At 42.2% G+C, this 19,112-nt stretch overlaps 1 protein-coding gene across 7 annotated transcripts in view; it reads right to left on the reverse strand.

Annotated features, from left to right (window-relative positions):
• mark2b (MAP/microtubule affinity-regulating kinase 2b) overlaps positions 1-19,112 on the reverse strand; it is a 50,005-nt gene that overhangs the window by 13,091 nt on the left and 17,802 nt on the right. For 5 of the 7 annotated variants that reach the window (XM_040012436.1, XM_040012439.1, XM_040012434.1 and 2 more), the window contains exons 2-15: positions 14,044-14,214; positions 12,416-12,469; positions 10,301-10,349; positions 9,999-10,064; positions 9,497-9,567; positions 9,174-9,230; positions 7,221-7,457; positions 6,058-6,177; positions 5,047-5,149; positions 4,750-4,862; positions 4,426-4,500; positions 4,142-4,199; positions 3,657-3,808; positions 2,208-2,302 (exon numbers count right to left, since the gene is read on the reverse strand). In XM_040012436.1, the coding sequence (XP_039868370.1) occupies positions 2,208-2,302; positions 3,657-3,808; positions 4,142-4,199; positions 4,426-4,500; positions 4,750-4,862; positions 5,047-5,149; positions 6,058-6,177; positions 7,221-7,457; positions 9,174-9,230; positions 9,497-9,567; positions 9,999-10,064; positions 10,301-10,349; positions 12,416-12,469; positions 14,044-14,214 (1,421 nt within the window). The remainder of the gene's footprint in view (positions 1-2,207; positions 2,303-3,656; positions 3,809-4,141; positions 4,200-4,425; positions 4,501-4,749; positions 4,863-5,046; positions 5,150-6,057; positions 6,178-7,220; positions 7,458-9,173; positions 9,231-9,496; positions 9,568-9,998; positions 10,065-10,300; positions 10,350-12,415; positions 12,470-14,043; positions 14,215-19,112) is intronic. The other 2 variants (XM_040012435.1, XM_040012438.1) reach the window with 2 other exon arrangements.

The raw sequence follows: 19,112 nt of genomic DNA on the forward strand, positions 1-19,112 counted from the left end.
GCAAATGACACGTTAACAAGTTTAGTTTCTTACAGTAAACCAGCTGGGTAGGAGATCAGAGCTTGCAGTTCCTGACTTACCACTTTCACATACCTCCTCAAATGTAAACAATCCAAACTTTTTCCATCTATTTTATCACCTACAAAGTTGCACAACTGACATATCTTAAGAATTACTTAAGAAAACAAACAAACAAACAAAAACAAACAAAATGCTGAGTTCCTCTTTGAACCCTCTGCTAATCAGGAGGCTGCTACAGCCTACAAAGCTCTGCACATTACCGATGGCGTTAACTTGACCTTATCCACATGCACAAGAGAAAAAACAGACACAGACACACACACACACACACTGTAAGGGACAGCGGAGAGTGGTACCGTGGAGAGACAAGAGATATCAAGAGAGTGTGGAAGAATGAACACAGAGAAAGAGGGACATTTACACAGAAAACAAACACACAGCTGAGAGAAACACAAGGATTAGCATGGCTGGTGATGGAAAATATTAACTGGATAACCCAGTGTGTAGTGAGTGTGAGCGTGTATGACTCGTGTTGAAATTTGTGCATGCCCAGCCGTCTCTCTGCATGTGAGTGGATGTATTTGTGCATATGTAAGCCTATTAGGAGGTGAACGCGGGGACCATATAGTGCTACTAAGAGTTAATATTCCATCACAAGTCTCTAATCTCCTTAGAGAGAGGGGAGGAAAAGAAAGAAATAAGAAGAAAGATTAATATAAGGACAAGAGGGGGGGGGGGGGAAAGGAAGCTGGAATAAAGCAAAGGAAGGAGGTGCCAAGAAAATGTGAGCGACTCCAGAGGGAGGCTCAGCAGCAGATAAAAGAAGCCAAATTAAGGAAATTAGAAAAGGACAGAAAGGGGGGGTGGTGTGGGTAGGGTATAACAAGTATAAAAGCCCAAACTTCAAAGCATTAGTGATGATCAAATAAAGTAACTTTAAAATCAAAGCAGATGACAACCACTGAGTTAGCAGAGCCTACCATAGTTAACAGACCCACAGTACTAAAAAAGCAATGCTGTCTCAAATGACCGTTTCCAACAGTGAACGCAGAGGAGACTTGATTTTACAGCCTCTACTTGGATTCAACTGAATCTGCCACACTGTAGGTGGTGCGCCACGTTGGGAACAATGGGGTCATTTGAGACGGACACATGAACAGGTAAACAAAGCAGTATGAACCATGACCATGAATGCTGCGTCCTAGTAGGGATTATGGTTTGGTTTTAGGTTTAATGCTCATGAAAAAGCCCACAAAGCACATGGCTGGGTTAAGCATGAGTGATGTGCGTATAGCTGTATGCGGGGACGTGTTATGAGCTGCTTGACGCCAGAAGTTAGCACGCGCAGAACCGTCAGAGGGCAACAAGATTTGGACCGTTCTTTTAAAAACCGAAAGGGGATCCAGGATGAGAGGAGAGCCGGGAGGATGAATCACACGCAGAAAGTTTAAAATGAGAAATTAGAAAGTGGAAAAGAAGGGGAATACTCCATAAAACTCCACAGTAGCTCATTTCAGTGAACAAGGAGGGGGGAAAAAGATGGAAGCTTGACTTAAGGCTAAAGAAAATCAATTATTTAACTTAAATGCTGCTTTTAGCCATCTGTGATTTTATAGGATTAATGTCACTTCTGCACCTTCTTTTACCTGGGTGCAGCATGGGTGTGACACCTGAAGGAACTCTGGAGGGACTTATAGGTGTCACACTTCTATTGTGCGTTTTTATAGAGTTTGAAGATCGAGTACGTAAACCTGCACACTTGGATGCTTCCACGTCAGGGCTTTCTCCCGGCCTCCATCAGGCCATCACGAGTAATCTGTAATCTTCTGGAGGTTTGGCCTAAATTCCTGAGAGAGCCCGATTTCCATGTCCAGCAGAGCTCACCCCACCCTGGGGGAAGGCTGCGGGCCTCCCTGAGCCAGCTGGCAGAACTCTGGAGAGTACCAGCCAAGGTCTGGGATTCAGTCACTGAGACAGCTGTGGGGCTGCTTCATTCACAAACCATGGTGAGTGTGTGTTTGTATTATGTGTATATGAGTGAAGACGCGGCGCTGCCTCAAAGCAACTAGTTGGGCTTTGAATGACGAGAAAGAGTGCTTGTGAGAACGCCTGAGTGGCTGCGTTTGCCCTTGTCTTCTCTCATTTGTAATTCTGTGTGTGTATTTAGTGTGCGTGCGTTTGCGTACCTGTCTTTGCCGTTCTGAATGCTCTGGTCGAGAGTGGCTCTGTCGGTCAGAGGAGAATTCCGACTGCGGCCGGTACCGGTGGACAGGATGCTATTCTGAAAAGGAGGAGCATCAAAATAGAAATGTTAGAAAAAAGGGACAAAGGTTTGATTAAGGGTTGATGACCCCAGCAAGGTATCCAGGGAACAGCCTTTCAGCAAACTTCTCAATGGAAAAAGGACAAGCAGCTTAAACAACCTAATATGAATGAAAAACCTCCGTAATTAGCGCTCAAGAGAATTTCCCGGATCGAATTAATTTTCATGCACCCTCGTCCAAATTATCTGTGAATGACACAAGAAAAAAAAAACCAATTCATTTTCACCTTGCCATGTTGAATAGTCATTTGAAACCTCTCCACTCCCACGTGTGCACTTTCCATGAGAATGACAGTTAAGCTCTGCACAGCTTGAAGTTGGGCAGAGCTATAATACATGTCTGTTATGTCACCAAAGCCCACAGATAAATGATTAATAAATGTCTAAAGGCGTGTCGAGCTGACAGGTGCAACAAACCTCAAGAGAGAAGTCCATCGAGCAAAGTTTTTAAACACCCACACAGTCCTACCAAGAGGTCAGTCCAGGGGCTTTAAACCAAAACGGTTGGACATGAAATTTCCTAAAATATTTTTCATATGCACACTCGACCTTTACAGTTACGTTTTAGTTTAATGGTAGGCGTCAAATACAGATCCCTGTCAGGCACTTCCTGTGTCAGATGTTAAGGTTATAAGACTCCCTCAGGGTTCTGCCAATTGATGCCAACTGAGCAGATGAGAGCAGGTGACTGCACTTAAGGCATGTGACACGTGCTTATGTCATTAAATGAACGAAGATGTAACCAATCCGGGCGGATGTGCTGTGGAATGCATGTTCTCTTTGTTCAGGGTTGTGTGAGTAACCGGAAAGACGAGCTTCTGAGCTCTCGTTCTCGGAGGCCTGAGCCCGGCACAAGGCTGTGAAACATCGAGTTCTTCACCAGGTTTGTGGACTCTGCTCTCATCCCCTGGTGAGGCGTTTTGGGTGTATATAACTTAAAGATAAAGGCCTTATCTAACTATCTTCTAATGTAAAAGCAACTACATAGCACGGCAGTGTAACAGCTCCACACCCGCACAGTTTCACTTTCGCAGAGCAGTTAAAATGTTCATAGTTTAAAGGCCACTTGTTTTTATTTAGTTTGATAATTAACTAGGAATTATTTTGATCTTTGGACCACAGCATGTGAGTAATTATGGCTGATGACAGCATACACTAAAGGGCAAAAATTACAGCTCTGCAGACGCAGCAGTTACTTGTGCGCATGTTTGGGAATTTGTGTGTGTACCAAGCGATGACGCAAATACAACCCTTTGTGTTTTTGATACGGCTTAAATGCAAATATATCAGCAGCATGGGTATTAGGTCTCACGGTGGAGGGTGTGCCACTCTTCTTGCGGTCGGACGAGGCCAGAGGACTGGCCGGCACCTTGGTGGTGGAGCTGCCTGATGAACCCTTCCTCCCAGAATCCTCCCCTGCTGACCGGTTGTCTGTCTGACCTCCCCTTTTGGAGTAGGAGGAGCCTGGGGAAAAAAAAAAAAAAAAAAAAAAAAAAGGAAGGCAGTGCGTCAGACCAGCACTTAATAGGCTTGAACCTTGGACCTTTCTTCTGCTTTGCCTGCTGGTTTGTCACTTCCTTTTTTACTTTAATCAATCGAGAAGCAGTCATAGCAAGCCCTCTACTCATGCACTCACTCTTCTACTTCCTTCGCTTAACCTTCTCTTCCTTGTTCATTCTCCTTGTTAACCTTTATTCCAGCCTAAATCTTATCCTCGTCTTGATTTTCCATGTCTACAACACAACTACAACTATGTTTCCAGTGTTCCCATTCCCCTTCAACACACACCAATCTCACCCTGGTCGGTGGTTCGGCGGTTCTGAGGCTTCTGGTTGGATGACACGCTGCGCTGTACCTTAAAGATACACAAAAGGTCAGAGCAGCATTTAACATGCTTAAATACACAACGGGATAGTTTAATGTAGAAGCCATGACCTATGTGTATGATTAAGAACCTCAAACATCAAAGTAAAGAGCTTTTGCTACATGTGTTTGGTCAAGTCAGTGTATCTGTGTCGCTTGCTGGAGTTGGGGAAACCTCATTAAGCGCTAGCTGAAGACATTATGTGTTCTCATTATACCTTATGAAGCGGGGGGGGAGCATTTATGTTGCTTACATCACTTCCCGGCCGAGGTTTGATGCCACCTTCATCAAGCTGAGGGAAAAACCAAAACAGACGTCTTAATACAAGAGAGAAAGAAACTGGTATAGGTCACGTAAACAGAAAGGACTAAAAAAAAAAACCAAAATAAATCTTCATATACATATTATTAAAAAGAAGATATATAAAGATAGAGTCACTTCTTCATAAAGGACAGCTCAGCTCTGACAAACAGCACCTTGCATAGTTATTATGACTCTGGTATTACAGGGTGAAGCATGATTTTAAAAAAACCTGAGTAACCTCAGAGTTCCTATAGTCCAGAAGCAGGTATGTGGCCATCACGTCGTTGTACTTCTGGTTCACCAGCGAGTCCTGGATCTCCTCCTGAGAGAATCCCATCTGCAGCATGATGTCTGCACATACAGTAAAACCATGTTATAAATAGAACGGTGAGCTGACACCAACTTTATATAACTCCTAAAGATTAAAAAAGAAGAAGAAGAGAAAGAGAGAATGTATACAGGCTTAGGTGTGGCTGTGTGTGATGAAGAAAAAGGGGTTTAGAGAGTCATCTTTTTTCTTTTTTCTTTTGCCTACCTGTCCTCCTGGGGTCCTTATAATCTGGCTGAGGTTCGATGTAGGGTTTGAGTTCCTCTTCCTCATAGCCCACATTCATCCACCGGTCTCTCATTATCTGCTGCTGGTAGAAAGCCAAACAAACAGATAAAGGGAGGCATGAGTTGGCAAAAAGGACAAATGGGCAGAAAGGAGTGTGGGGAAGGATGAAAGATGAACAGAGTAGTAGTAGTTCACCAATACTTTTCTCCTGGGAAACTAACGGTGTCACAATTCAGATACTACACTGACAGAAGCATTTAGACCTTAAGGATGAAGCCCACAATATCGCTCATACGCTGCAGAGTCCACGATGATGAAAATGGACATTATATAAAGACTGTATGTCTGATAAAAGCTGAGCGCAATCACAGCAGGGTTCAGTTAAGAGTTATTGATCCACTGGCTTCTTAAAGCAGAATAGACTGTACGTTCATTGTTTGAGCGAGATGCACTTTGCCGATTGAAACAAGTGCGTACAATCTTAAGTGGGTTTAAACGAACAGGCACATGACTCATTTTTAAAAACATTAAACTGAATTTATGGGGTTGTTTTAGCACGACCAATCAAGGATCGGGAATAACTACATACGCTGACAAAACCTACAACCTGACAAGCCAATGCAAGCAGCAACACTTCCCCCCCCTCCCTGTCACCTTAGTAATATTTTTCATCCGAGCAAGTTACCTTCCATCCACATCCAACCAAATTAAATTACTCTTAACAGGTATTTACTAAGTCTTTAAAAAGCACTTTGCACCTCAGCAACAAACTCACATATGGCTGATGAAGCAAGTCTAACTTTACAGTCTTATATGGGCTGTAAACACCATTCTTAGCAACGAGCTACATTCAAAACATCTGTAGGACTCACGCAGTTACATATAGGTGGCTGAAATGATCGTTTCATTCACAAGGAAACAAATGCAGTAACTGAATTAAAGGCATTTCGTGACTTGTGTGTGTGCGTGTGGCACTGCTGTGCGTTATACCTCGAGGCTGCCTCTTTTTGAAGGGTTCAGGATGAGGAACTTTTTGAGCAGGTTCTCACAGTCGGTGGACATATAGAAAGGAATCCTGTATTTACCACGTAGCACGCGCTCTCTCAGTTCCTGGAGATGGACAGGTATATGAAAAGTCAACAGTAAGCGCAAACAATCAGCAATTTTAAACACAAACACAAACAAACAAACACACACACACACACACACACACAGCTTTGCTTTGAAAATAAATTTGGGCAAAGCAAAGCAACTAAACATCCAAAGGTTTATGTAAAGATTAAACACTTTATGATGCGAGTGAAGAGGAAATCTCATCAGTATTCTCCTACCTCAATCAGATATGGCTCCACATAGCCAAGCTAAACATTATCTATGCTTACAAATGAATTACAGTTTTATTAAACAGGAACCATATTCATATAAGCTGGTTAGCATTTCAAAAAGCTCTGATTCAATCAGAGCTGCAGCACAGGACGTGGGTGATATAAGCATTAAATGAAATTCACTGACTTGTGGGTATTTCTTTAGCTTTAATACGAGAACGCACTTCCAGTTCCCAGGCACAGAGTAACATCGCAATTTAACTTTTTGTTAAATCACCACCGTTCAGCTCATTTATCAACTTTCATGTGCTCAGACACGGAGCAGGTTAATGCACGTAGTAACGCTTGTTAACACAGCTGTAATGAATGTGCTTATTCTGTCAAGCACTGCATTTTCATAAAACTCAAGAGGTAGAGCAAAAGGCATGTTCAGTAAGCCTAGATTATATTTCTCTGGCATTTTAATATCAATACCATCACATTCAATGTCATATCGCCCACCCAAAATGTGTCTGCACTTCCAGAATGAGTCATGTGGGTACTGACTGAATGCACAGTGTGATAGGTGGTGTGAATGATTGGTAGCAAAAGCAGTTCAGGAAACATTAAATCTCTCTTTAAACACCGAACACATATCATCAACAAATGCAAATTTGGAAAGTCAATACAGGCAGAGAGATAATAACTTTCACCCATTCTAGAGTTCAATTTCTGCATTCTGCAGGAAGAGGGAACAGAAACCAGCATGACAAATACTACAACCACCCACAGAATACAGACTTCCACTTATGTAATGCGTGCACACACACACACACACATCCTTCCGACCTTGAGGTTTTGTCCATCGAAGGGCAGCGAGCCGCTGACCAGTGTGTAGAGGATCACTCCGAGGCTCCAGACATCCACCTCAGGTCCGTCGTACTTCTTGCCCTGGAAGAGCTCTGGAGCTGCGTAGGGCGGGGAGCCACAGAACGTGTCCAGCTTGTTCCCCAGAGTAAATTCATTACTGAAGCCAAAGTCGGCTATTTTGATGTTCATGTCTGCGTCCAGCAGCAAGTTCTCTGCCTGCAGACAAACGGCGAGGAGAGAGGTCAGAAGAAGGGGCATTTACTATGTTCAAAATACAGGAGCGCAAATAAAGAGGAGGAAAGAAACCACGCCATACCATATGTGCCAAAAAATGAAAAACAATTAAGATCTGCTTTGTGGGCTCATCAGATCAGAGGCACAAAAAGTATAAATCTGAGCTGCTGACAAAGTGGAATTAAGAAACTGACTAGCTTGGGATCAAATGTAACATGATCTGGCATGCAAATGGCTTTGTAGGTAGCACATTCATGGTACAGATGGATTTCTAAAACACTTTTCTTTGGGTTAAAATAAACAGCTGTGTGGGAAAGAGAGCTTTCACAGGAACCGTCTGTGCCGTTCAAGCAGCGCACAATGGGTAAACGTGAGAGACCACAGTTTTTTCCTGCGTGTTTGTATCTTTAAGCTTGAAGTGAACCAGTGAGCAAGGAGGCTGGGGTTGCCTAGCAACAGGTCCGCTCTCCTTTTCACTTGCTCTGAATACTTTGCAGCTTCTGTGCGTTTGAGTGTGTGAGAGTGTGCATGCACACATTAAATACAATACTGACATCATCTCTAACCTCTGAGCTAAAAAAAATAAAAAAAAGGAACATCACAGGTTTTTAATGATTTGTTGCTGATATTAATTACCTATTAGTCATCCACATCAACCTTATTATCTCTCATGAAAAGAAGCAGAGATACAGTAGAGCATGACATCAACGATACAGTATTCATTTATTTATTTTTTTTAAGTCTTGGCACTCAAATGGGGTCATTTTAGTCTCCGTATCAAAATGCAGACTCATCAAAATTTGCTCTCACTGTAAGACCAAACAGCAGACCTGAAAAATGAAGCCATGGCATTAGTGCCTAAACCTGCAGTTCATCTTGTGGCCACTTGAGGCTGGCTCTAAAAGTAGGTCAATCTAAGTATGAGGGTCTAAGATCAACATGTTTACAACCTTGCCAACCAATTTACTTATGGCCAAATATGGGTGATACCAGCAGGTCTACAGCCACCCTTTTGGAGTACTTCTTAGAAATAAGCCTGTGCTCGATTTTTATTTTATTTTACAACCCTCAGATCAACAGTGATTGTGTTAATGTGAAGGAAGGCAAGCATTATGATAAGCCTTCTGTCTCAACCAGAAACGGCTTACTTCTAAGCCTGCCTTTTATTGTGTGTGTGTGTGTTTTAAATGACAACCATTAGTAACTGTTATCCGTAGGAAATCCAACCTTGCTAAAAGCTGCTAAAATTTCATTAAAAACCCAAAATAGACTAGAAACAACTTTGAAATAGGAGGTTTCTGTCCCACTAATCATGATAATGTGTTGACTACAGGTCTGTCTGGTGGGACAATAAGAGGATTTACAACTCTGAATAATACTATGAACCAAACTGACCCAGAGGCCTTGGATCTGTGTGTGCATAATGTGCGCTTTGGTTTTTGGGATAATCTAAGATGAGCTGGCAGAAAGGAAAAATAACAAAAAAACAACAAAACGATGACATAGGAGGAGAAATGTATACAATGCATGTTTGCGTTTAACAGACTTTGTGAATATCGTCTGGGTGACTCGTTTGCGGAGGTGGGATTTCAGCTCAAAGAGCCAATTGTATGAAGATTAAATGTGGAGGTGAGGAGAGGGGAGGAGGTTGCTTTGACACCAATTCTAATTCAATAATGCCTTCGAGCGTGTTCTCACCTTGAGGTCTCTGTGTACTATACACTTCTGATGGCAATACTGCACAGCTGACACAATCTGGAGAGTGACAAAGTGAGCGAGAGAGAGGGAACGGGGAGAAGCAGGGGAGAGGAGGGATGACAGGATGGAGAGGTTCAAACAGTGAGCTCTTCATTAGGAGTTCATCCAAAAAGCAATTTCGGGATAGAGCTAGTGATGCAAGACTTAGTACAAACTGTACACTCTTAATATCAGTCCAAACTGGCTTGAAACATACGACGCTTACAAAGTTGGACTAGTTTCTGTGAAAGGAGGGGAAAAAAGCAGTTTTCAACCCAACACACCTGTCTGAATTTGGCACGGGCTTCCTTCTCCTTCATCCTGCCATGAGCCACCAAGTAATCAAAGACCTCTCCTGGGAGACGACAGAAAGAGGAGGAGAGCAGATTTAGTGCTGGAACTGGATACCTGCCTCCAGAATAAAGGGTCAGGAGTACTGAACTGAACGTTGTCGTTTAGGAGTTTATTACTGATACTCTGTTTTATTACAGACTTGACTTATAATGATACAACAGCAGTACCAACAAACAGTCTGCTAGCATTTTCCAATTTCATGTTTTCAGGAGAAATAAATAAACAAAAATCTGGTCATCACGTTGACTCAATAACATAAATTGATTATTATAACAACATTTACAGTGGCATTCATTTTCAGCAAATTTATCAATAATAAAGCTCTTTGCAAATGATCCTGCTTATAAAGGTCTTTATTTTTTTCCTTTACTTATGGTCTATCACAGAATGACAACTTTTAGGGGGAATCATTTCACAGTGACACGCACTTACCTCCACTAGCGTACTCCATTACCAGGTACAAAGTCTTCTCTGTTTCTATCACCTCAAAGAGCTTGACTGCAGGTGGAAAGAGAAAGGCAAAGCAAGAGGAATGGAGGAGGAGGGAGTGATGGGGCAAGGGAATAAGAAGAGAACAAAGGGAGAAGCAGAGCAAAGAGCAAGAATGAAAGCAAAAAGGGGTAAAAAACCAAAAACAAATAGCAGGATTAATATTATCTGGCTACATGGCCTTAAAAACACTGGCTCCCAGCAAGTGACGACACACTTGAACCTCATGTTTCAGGGTGACTCACCTATGTTGGGATGATTCAACATCTTCATGATCCTCACCTCCCGGAAGAGCTGTGAGAAACGAGACAGACCGTCAAACACGCCATCAGACTGCAGAGGGAGTTGTTCTTGTTGTGACACTCATTTATACGGTCATTTCTCCAGTGTAAATGTCTATCACTTGATTATGTGCATTTGCTCCAAATGACAGGGAGCGAAAACAAACGCCAGTATTGTAATTTCTGTGTGATTACAAAGACTCCAGAGTCTCTGTTTGTGGTAGGTAAATTGACACTGACACACAACCACTCACTTCCTGTTCAAGAGGAGGAAGGAAAACAAAAACAGTGATGATATACCAACAGAGATCAAAGTAACTCAGCTACCAATCTAAAGTCTGGTGCAATTTAGAATTGCATAATTGAACTAAAATGAGTTAAAGGCCACTATTTAGCGTTTTCTAGACAAGCACTTCCTGCAGGTAGCAACTGAACATATCAGCTCAATAACTTTTCTGTTAAAGTCAGAACCGTAATCTTTCTAGATCAGACCCAATAACACTTCTGTCAGTTTCCGCACGGCCAAATTGATCGTTTTAACAGCTGCTGGTTCCAGATGTTTCTCAAAGTCTTTCATGTGAGTTTATTACATGCCTCCAGCATCGTGCAGCAGCAGTATCTATTCATAAGCTTCTCCAAAATGAGAGATTGTGTTCTCTACAGAGGCACAGTTTATAAGCTGTAATAACCTGCATTCCCATAACTGCATAAAGGGAGTATGGCCTTTTTAATAACCACAATAGCCAAGTATCAAAATACAGACCCCAAATTTTAAAAGGTTCTGAGTCCATGTATTAGACTGTAGTGTTAAATCGTGCATGTAGTATAAAACATTGCATATTTCATATCAGGAAAGGGCGTAAAGATGTGCTGCTCCCTGCTCATTATATTTCTTCTGAGTCAGCAGATAAGGTCAAGCGAGGCCGACTGAGCACTTTATGGGCACATTAACTATTTATCCATATAAAAACTGTGCAAACCAGGAACTATTAAAGGTACCAACAGCCCTAAATGCACCACTAAAGCAGCATCTCAGTGTAAAATATTTATTGCTTTGTTACAAGTGTTACCTTCTTCAAAGACTGCTGTCCTTGAGCGTAATCTAAAAATGACATCAAAACATTAAAGCTGAGTTTATGCTTATGTTAACATGAAAGCGGCTACACTGTTGCACCTATTGTGTGCTATGCAGCTAGAAACAAAAAAAATACACAAAAATACAGCCTCTTAGTTTGGATTGCAATCCAAACAAACTTGTATTAACTGTTTGATAACCCAAATAAAACGGATAAATGAGCCACATTGCACTGGAGTGCAAACGTGTACTGATCCACATTATATAGTCCACAGCAAACATATTTAAATCTTATGCCGAATGAAACTAAAACTGCTTGGCTTTTTTTTTTTTTTTTTTTTTTTTAGATTTAGAGACTTGAGACTTCAGACTGACGTATTCTTAGTTCGGCCTTTATATAAATCAATGTTTAAAAAAGAAAAAGAAAGAAAAAGACACTTCAAGATATGATAGCGTATTTTAACTAGCATTCCCTGCCAATTCCTGTTCTAACTTCCGTGTGACCTTTTCCCTTCGTCTTTACATTTCCTTATCATCTGTGCGTCGGCGTTTATAGAAGTACATACTCTATGTTATATATATATATATATATGTCTGTGGAGTGGTTGGTGTGTGCGTTCAGTGTGCACGTATACATGGTTAGACAGTGTGTGTGTGTGTGTAAGTGGACAGACCCCACCCTGCCACGATCAAAGGAAGTAATTGCAGCTTGTTTCCTGTAATTAAAACTCTCTCCGAAAACTAGACCACTTCAGAAAGCCAGAGAGAGCGAGGGAGAACGAGAGAAAAAGACACTTGGGGCAGGGAGAGTGGCTTAAAATGACTTCTGAGAAAAGGGATGAGAAGGACTGAGGTTTAAATTCTGTGCTGGGGGTGTGTGTGTGTGTGTGTGTGTGTGTGTGTGTGTGTGTGTGTGTGTGTGTGTGTGTGTGTGTGTGTGTGTGTGTGTGAGAGAGAGAGTGAGAGAGAGAGAGAGAGAGAGAGAAGAAAGCAAGGTAACTCACCTTTTGCAAACTGGAGGAGTTGAGCTGTGTCTTATCTATGATCTTTACAGCCACCTAGAAGCAAGAAGCAAGAATGTGCTCACTTGTCATTACACTTTGATTCATTTATTATGGCACATTTTGCTCACACAAACCCGCAAAACCACAGCCTGCGACAGCCACGCACAAACACAAATGTCCACACACTTCTCTCTTTTTGGGACACATCTCACACACACACACACACGATACAATTTCACAGCATTAAGTGATAAATACACAATCGCAGCAGGTGATAGTTGCATAATAGGATAGAAAATAGGAGAGAGGCACACACACTCTCAAGCTCAAGCATGCTTTTTATCCATGCCATTTTAAGGGCCTACAGCTCATAATCCAACAGCAGTCCCCAGCAAGGGAGACTGAAAAACAAAAAGCCATAAGGGCAAAGACAAATAATCAAAATAGCCGCAGAGGAAAAAAATATATATAAAGAGAGAAATGCACAGATGGGATGGATTCAAAGTGAGAGCTGTAGGAAAAAGAGGATGACGCAGAAAATGAGGAGAGAGGACATGAAGGCAGGGGGAACAAAGAATCGTGTCTTCAAAGGGACATGGGAAAGGGAGGGCTACTCCTCAGTCCAATTATTGTCTTTCCCTGTCAACTAACGTCTTTCTTTCACCGTTTCTGGTCGTGCTCGTCTATCTGACTCCTTCGTGCCCTCTGACTATCCCTTGTTTTCGTTTTGTGCGAGAGTGCGTGTGCGCCAGCCAGCAGGTCACATGGCATGTTATCAGGGTGTCAGGCACAGAGTTGTCACACATTGACAGAGCACGCCCACCCCACTCTCTCTCTCTCTCTCACACACACACACACTCACAAACATGCACACACACGTACACACAGTTGGAGAGCCGACTTGACTGGGCAACAGACAGAACCAAGCATGGGCTCACTGCAGTCCCAGCTTTTCCCTTAAAGGGACTGATCACCGGGTTACATCACATCTGGAATTCAAAGTAAACCGGAGACATTTAGGGCGTCTCTATTCAGGCTGACAATGGTGAACTAATCTCCTGCAGCAGATGCACTGTCTCCAAAGCCATGCAAGCCTCAGACCAAACTGTGTAGCACAGCATGAACCCTCCCCTACACTCAGCGACCAGGAAGACAGATTAACACTTAGCAGCCATTTTTCCTGCTTTTTACCATCTTTGCTAACTGGAAAGAAAAGGTTGAGGCTTCTTTTCTGTCAAAGTCTAATTACCAGGTATACTTGTATTGTCAATAAGTACACTATTATTACTATTACTGTTATTATTACTATTACTACTATTATTATTGTTATTATTATCACCACCAGCAGTGATCATCAGGTTTCATCATCACAACATGACAGCATGTCTCAGCAGTTTCCCTAGCATTGCCTGTTTGTTATTGAAACACTGACGAGCCTGTTTCTGGTTAAATAAAGAGTCAATACTAGAGCATTTCTCCTGAATGTGATCGAAGCAGCTAAAAATAAAAGCCAAGTTCACAAAGTCAGAACGACTCTGTAAGTGGAACCGCAGGATAAGATTAAAGCGTACAGTCCAATCTAGCCTGTGTGTGTGTGTGTGTGTGTGGGCGCGTGCACTCATGCCTACCTCTTTTCCGGTGAGGACGTGTCGTGCCAGTTTGACCTTGGCAAAGTTGCCTTTGCCAATGGTTTTCAGTAACCGATAGTTACCGATGTGCGGCTGCTCGTCTGATGTGGTCGTGGCCACGGAGTTTCGACCTCGCGACGTACTGGAGCGGACAGATGATAACTTGGACTCCTGTGAAAGAGGGAGTACAGTTTAACCATAAAGACAATGTAATGACTTGTAAGCAAAAGGCTAAAGAAATTTAACTAAGAAACATGACAGAGCACAAATTACAGGGCATTTAAAAGGTTTGTGATTCTCTGACTTTTTAGTGCCACTGACCAGCTCTATTTCCTTAAAACTGCAAGAACACAGAATCAGTGATTATAAAAAAAGGACACGACTTTAAAGTAAAAGGCAATCTTCTGAATCTTCAAAGCATTTGGGTCAGTGATTATATAACAATTACCCAAGTGAAACATAATAAGCATCACACACAAACACACTGTTTTTTCTGTGAACCTTTGGAGGAAGACAGTAATAACGCATTTTAAACCTAGAGATGTAACTGGAAACCGTCCTCATCCGACAGCTGTCACCATCATAGAGAAAACGCCACATCTGTTGCTTCAGATGTAAGAAAATCTGTAAATAGCTGGGAAGCAAATGCTGATTAAAAATAAAGCAAGAAATGGAAACTCCCCTTATTTCTCCTATTAAAACTTGTATAGGTTACCGGTTCTGCTGGTGGACTGCTCACATTACACCCTTTCTAACATTTAAGATTCAAATTCACAGTTTTCCCTGTAGTACCTACCACATTATGACAGTGCTTATTATTTAGGCATGTGTAGACGTCAGAGAACTGCTGAACTCTAAAACTAAGCTAACAGTCTGATAAACTGGTTCTCTTATGTACTGAGGATAGGCGCTACCACTGTGGGCTTAAGCCTCAATTATCCTCTGTTGTGGTCACAGGCAGCTGGAGACGTGACGGCCGAGTAGTCATTCCTGTTGCACTTCAGAGGTTTGCTTCAAGTCTGTTGCCTGAGGTGACGTTGGTGCGTTGTAAAGTCACAAAAAAATTAGCAGGTACGCGGATATCCCCACAACACAAAACTGTGCGCTCAGTCTCAAGTTTACGTCACTAGGAAAAGCAGACCCTTAGAGGTTGGTTATAATCTAGACATGCTGACCCTGTTTTTAAGCAACAAGTTTTTAGTTACTGAGTAGATTTTTTTTTCCTCAAAGCCAAATATTTTTCCCCAGTCTCAACATGTTTACATATTCTCAGCTTTTAACAATTTGGGGCCTTGTGTCCAACTGGTGACAGGTCTGGACTGTAGGGCACCCAGACCATTACGCTAGCCATACATGTGGTATACATTTAGCATGCTATTAGGACCCGATGACGTATGCAAGGCCTTCCCCAAAAAAAACCATGAACGTCAGCATGTGGCACTGAAATTTGTAAATATGGTTCAGCATAAACTGTGCCTTACAAGACGTATGAGATAGTTGTGGCTTTTGCACTTATCACACAATATCATCACAGAAAATGGCAATTCTCTGCATTTACTCATACCGAGTAGAAAACCAGGAAATAAATACTGATCCATTTAATAAAGATGTTCCAAGTGTTTCTGAGCCGATCCATCGAGTTCGAGTACAGAAACATCATTTTTTAGTGCAGTCCCACATGAAGATCATCTAATATTAGGTTTTCGGATTTGTCTCTTGCATACTGAGATTTCACAAGCATGTTTACATATTACTAAAAGATTTAATGTAGCTGATGGACTTTACGAAACACTGTTTTTCAGCATATTTTCAGTGATTTAGGAAAAGTTTCTGAATTGTAACATTTGATATTTTGTGTAACTGTTTAACTCAGCTACTGGGCTTTTTTGGAAAAAAGCTTAGACATCATTTAAGTTCTTTGCACGACTCAGTCCAAGGTCAATGTGTACGTGTTATTTTAAGTCCTTTAACATGGTCGTACTGAGCCTTCGTTCATCTCAAAGCAGACAGTAAGTTGTTAGAATCAAACGCATACACCCCCCAACATTAAAAAAAAAGAAAAACACAACCTTGCTGTGCTGGCAAGTTTTGTATGGCTGGCAACTGCGATTGGATTTCAGCTCCAGGAAAGGGTCACAGCAATTGTGTGTCTGTGTGTGTGATCTGAGCAGACAGGTGACGGGGATCAGGGTCAGAGGAGAGAACGACTGGCTCCAGGGTGACGAGTCTCAAACACACACACACACACTAGAATACACACAAAGGTGAGGGTGTGAGTTGCACACATCTCTCAGAGATTTGATACCAACGGAAGAAAGCGTCAGGTGAAATTCACACTGCTGGTAAAGAGTAAAGATGTCAGTACAAACTGACCCTTTCTTTCGCCGTCTCCCACTGACCGGTCATTTTAAATCACCCAATTACCTCCCCTTGGCTTGCGCGAATGAGAAGCTGCCGTTGGGTTGCAAAATACCCTCAGACCACGTTTTTATCAACACCGTCTTCACTGTTAGCAAATCTTGAGCCACGGGAAAGAAAGATAACCGTGATTACTTCACTATGGTTGCGTGTTCCTTGCTCCAGATGGTATGATCTAACGTCTGCGTCCCGACAAACCCCCGCGCACACATGCTCAAGCATCCTCATCCTGACAGTGCAGACCTGCATAACATATAATAGGCCAGATTAAGCTCCAACACAATCGGGGGAATTGAGATAAAAAAAACAAATGACAGCTACATTAAGCCCAGAGGACAGGAGAAGGGGGCTTATGTGCACTTATGTGAGGGGCGAAGCAAATGATTTTTATTTTTGGAACATGTGGGAGAGGGAGACAGACAAAATGTCCAGTGTAGGCATTGCTTGAGACAATGAGGCCCAATCTGACGGTGCAAAGCTTCTACATCAGTTGGGCTGTCCTCAGAGTTCGTAACACAACACATTATAAAGACCACAAAATTTAACAAATTAGCTCTACTATATATAAACAGCTCTAATTACAAATATCCCAGTATACGACATAAAATTGCTGTACTTCTCTTATACTGCAATAACGTTCCATGTGTACATAGGAAATCACATCATGGCTTTTTCTTCTCAGTGCACTTTCAGCTAGACAAGAAACTGTACATTTCCATGACTGAACTGTTTGCAGGAATCAGTGATGTGTGCTTTGACTTCACTGCAGCGGATATGACTGAAATGACAGTACCAGCCAGACTGACAGGTGAAGCTGTCGCTGTCAACAATGACTAAGAAAATAAATCAACCATTCTGTGTTAAATAAATAAAGACAACTGCACACAAACAGACCGCATTACAATACACGAGTGGCGATGGAGACACTGTAAATCATGGGAAGAGTCGAGTCATTTCCAGTGAACCAAAACCTACTCAGCTGTCAGCCACAGACTCTACAGCCAGATAGAGAGAAAAACAGACATCGCGATGTTCCACGTGTCAAATATTTGAACGCTTCAGAAAAGAAACACTATGAAGCGATCTAAGATTTCAGTGCGGACGCTAATCTTAGGATCAGGACTTTATCACACGGCAACACAGAATGACTAACCTTGTGGTGCGGATAAGGTCGTTTCAGGTGTTTTGTCTGTTTTCTGTCTACTTCCTGTCACATGATGGCATTTGCCTGCCTCTTATTAGGAACAATTTAACCCCCATCTTACATGTTCCCTAATGCGGTTATAACGGCCTAACCACAGCTCTGCAGCTACCACGAGGAAGTGCATCAGGTTATGTCAACTAACCAAACTTCAGTTATCCTCCACGCATTGCTGGTATTTACATTTTTATGTTTACTTGCATTAAAGTTATAGCAACGCTGCCTGTTTGAGGGCTGCTCTCTAGTCTCCAATCTGCATTTAAAAAAATCCCCATCAGAGATACACTTCTAAAGATGCAGCAAGAGGAGATAAAGAGGAACAGCTCTGTGAATCCAGAAGAAACTGCATCGAGAGCACAGGTGCAGCCACAGCACTGCCACTGTTCAGCTGTGCACGCTTTGGGGTCAATACAGTGACGGTGTAAAGTTGAGAACAGTTTGTAATCACGATTGCTGAGCAGTAAAGGAACTGTCAATTTGTGTCTGCCAGAGCGACAGCAGCAGGAGTCATTCACGCTGTTTAATTTCTGGGTGGCAACTTTAAAAATAAAAGACAAGCGTACACTGAACTAACTGAGACTGCAAATGCAAAAGTTTAGTCTGTGGGAGTGTGAATCCTTTAGTTTCCTGCTGAAGGAGAGGAAAATCTAGATGACTATAAGGTTAAGACTGGACAATTTGTCATTAGGATGCTTTCCCACACTTTAAGCCAATTTTTCACACGCGCGCTGAAGACCTGAACTCTTGCCCGATTGCTGGATGTTACACTGCTAGCTCCCTACCACAGTGCGATTGTCCATAAAAGCATGTTAGACTCCAGGGACAGCCCCTTTCTAAACACATAGTATTTCAGGTAACAACAAGGTTACTGAACAATATCTACATGTGAATGAGCAACTCTGCATAATCTTTGGGAGTTGTAAAGATGGTTCTATTTTTTGTATTAATTAACATTAGTTCATAAACAATGACTGAATGTAAATGTGAGAGACACTTCAAAGGGCTAATGCGTGCCTGCTGTCACAACGCCATTTGATACATTACATTAAAACAGAAACTGACACACAAAAACAGAAGCCAGAAGAACATTAAAGCATATTTAAAGTAAACGGGCTAACCGAGGCAGTGTAAAGTATGAAACTTCACTTCTGAGGGCGATACCATCTGAAATTCACACCCAGATGAAGAGAGAGAGAGTGCGGGGGCATTGTACCACTTCATCTAGTTCTCCCTTTTTTCGCCCGTTTACTGTATTTGTGGCCTTTTTCATGTGAAGTGCACAATTAGCTCGGCTTTTTAAACAGTATCGCATCCCCACTGACTCTGTGATAGCTGACTTTTCGCTCGGCCACTGGACTGTGGCTTTTCTAAACAGCTACAATCAGTGGAGATTCCTGCTGGGATAGCACGTCCTGCAAACTAGTTCTGAGGGCAAATACTGGTCTTTACA

The sequence above is a fragment of the Simochromis diagramma genome, unplaced genomic scaffold (assembly GCF_900408965.1).
Source record: "Simochromis diagramma unplaced genomic scaffold, fSimDia1.1 OVJJ01000604.1, whole genome shotgun sequence".
NCBI classification, from domain to species: domain Eukaryota; kingdom Metazoa; phylum Chordata; class Actinopteri; order Cichliformes; family Cichlidae; genus Simochromis; species Simochromis diagramma.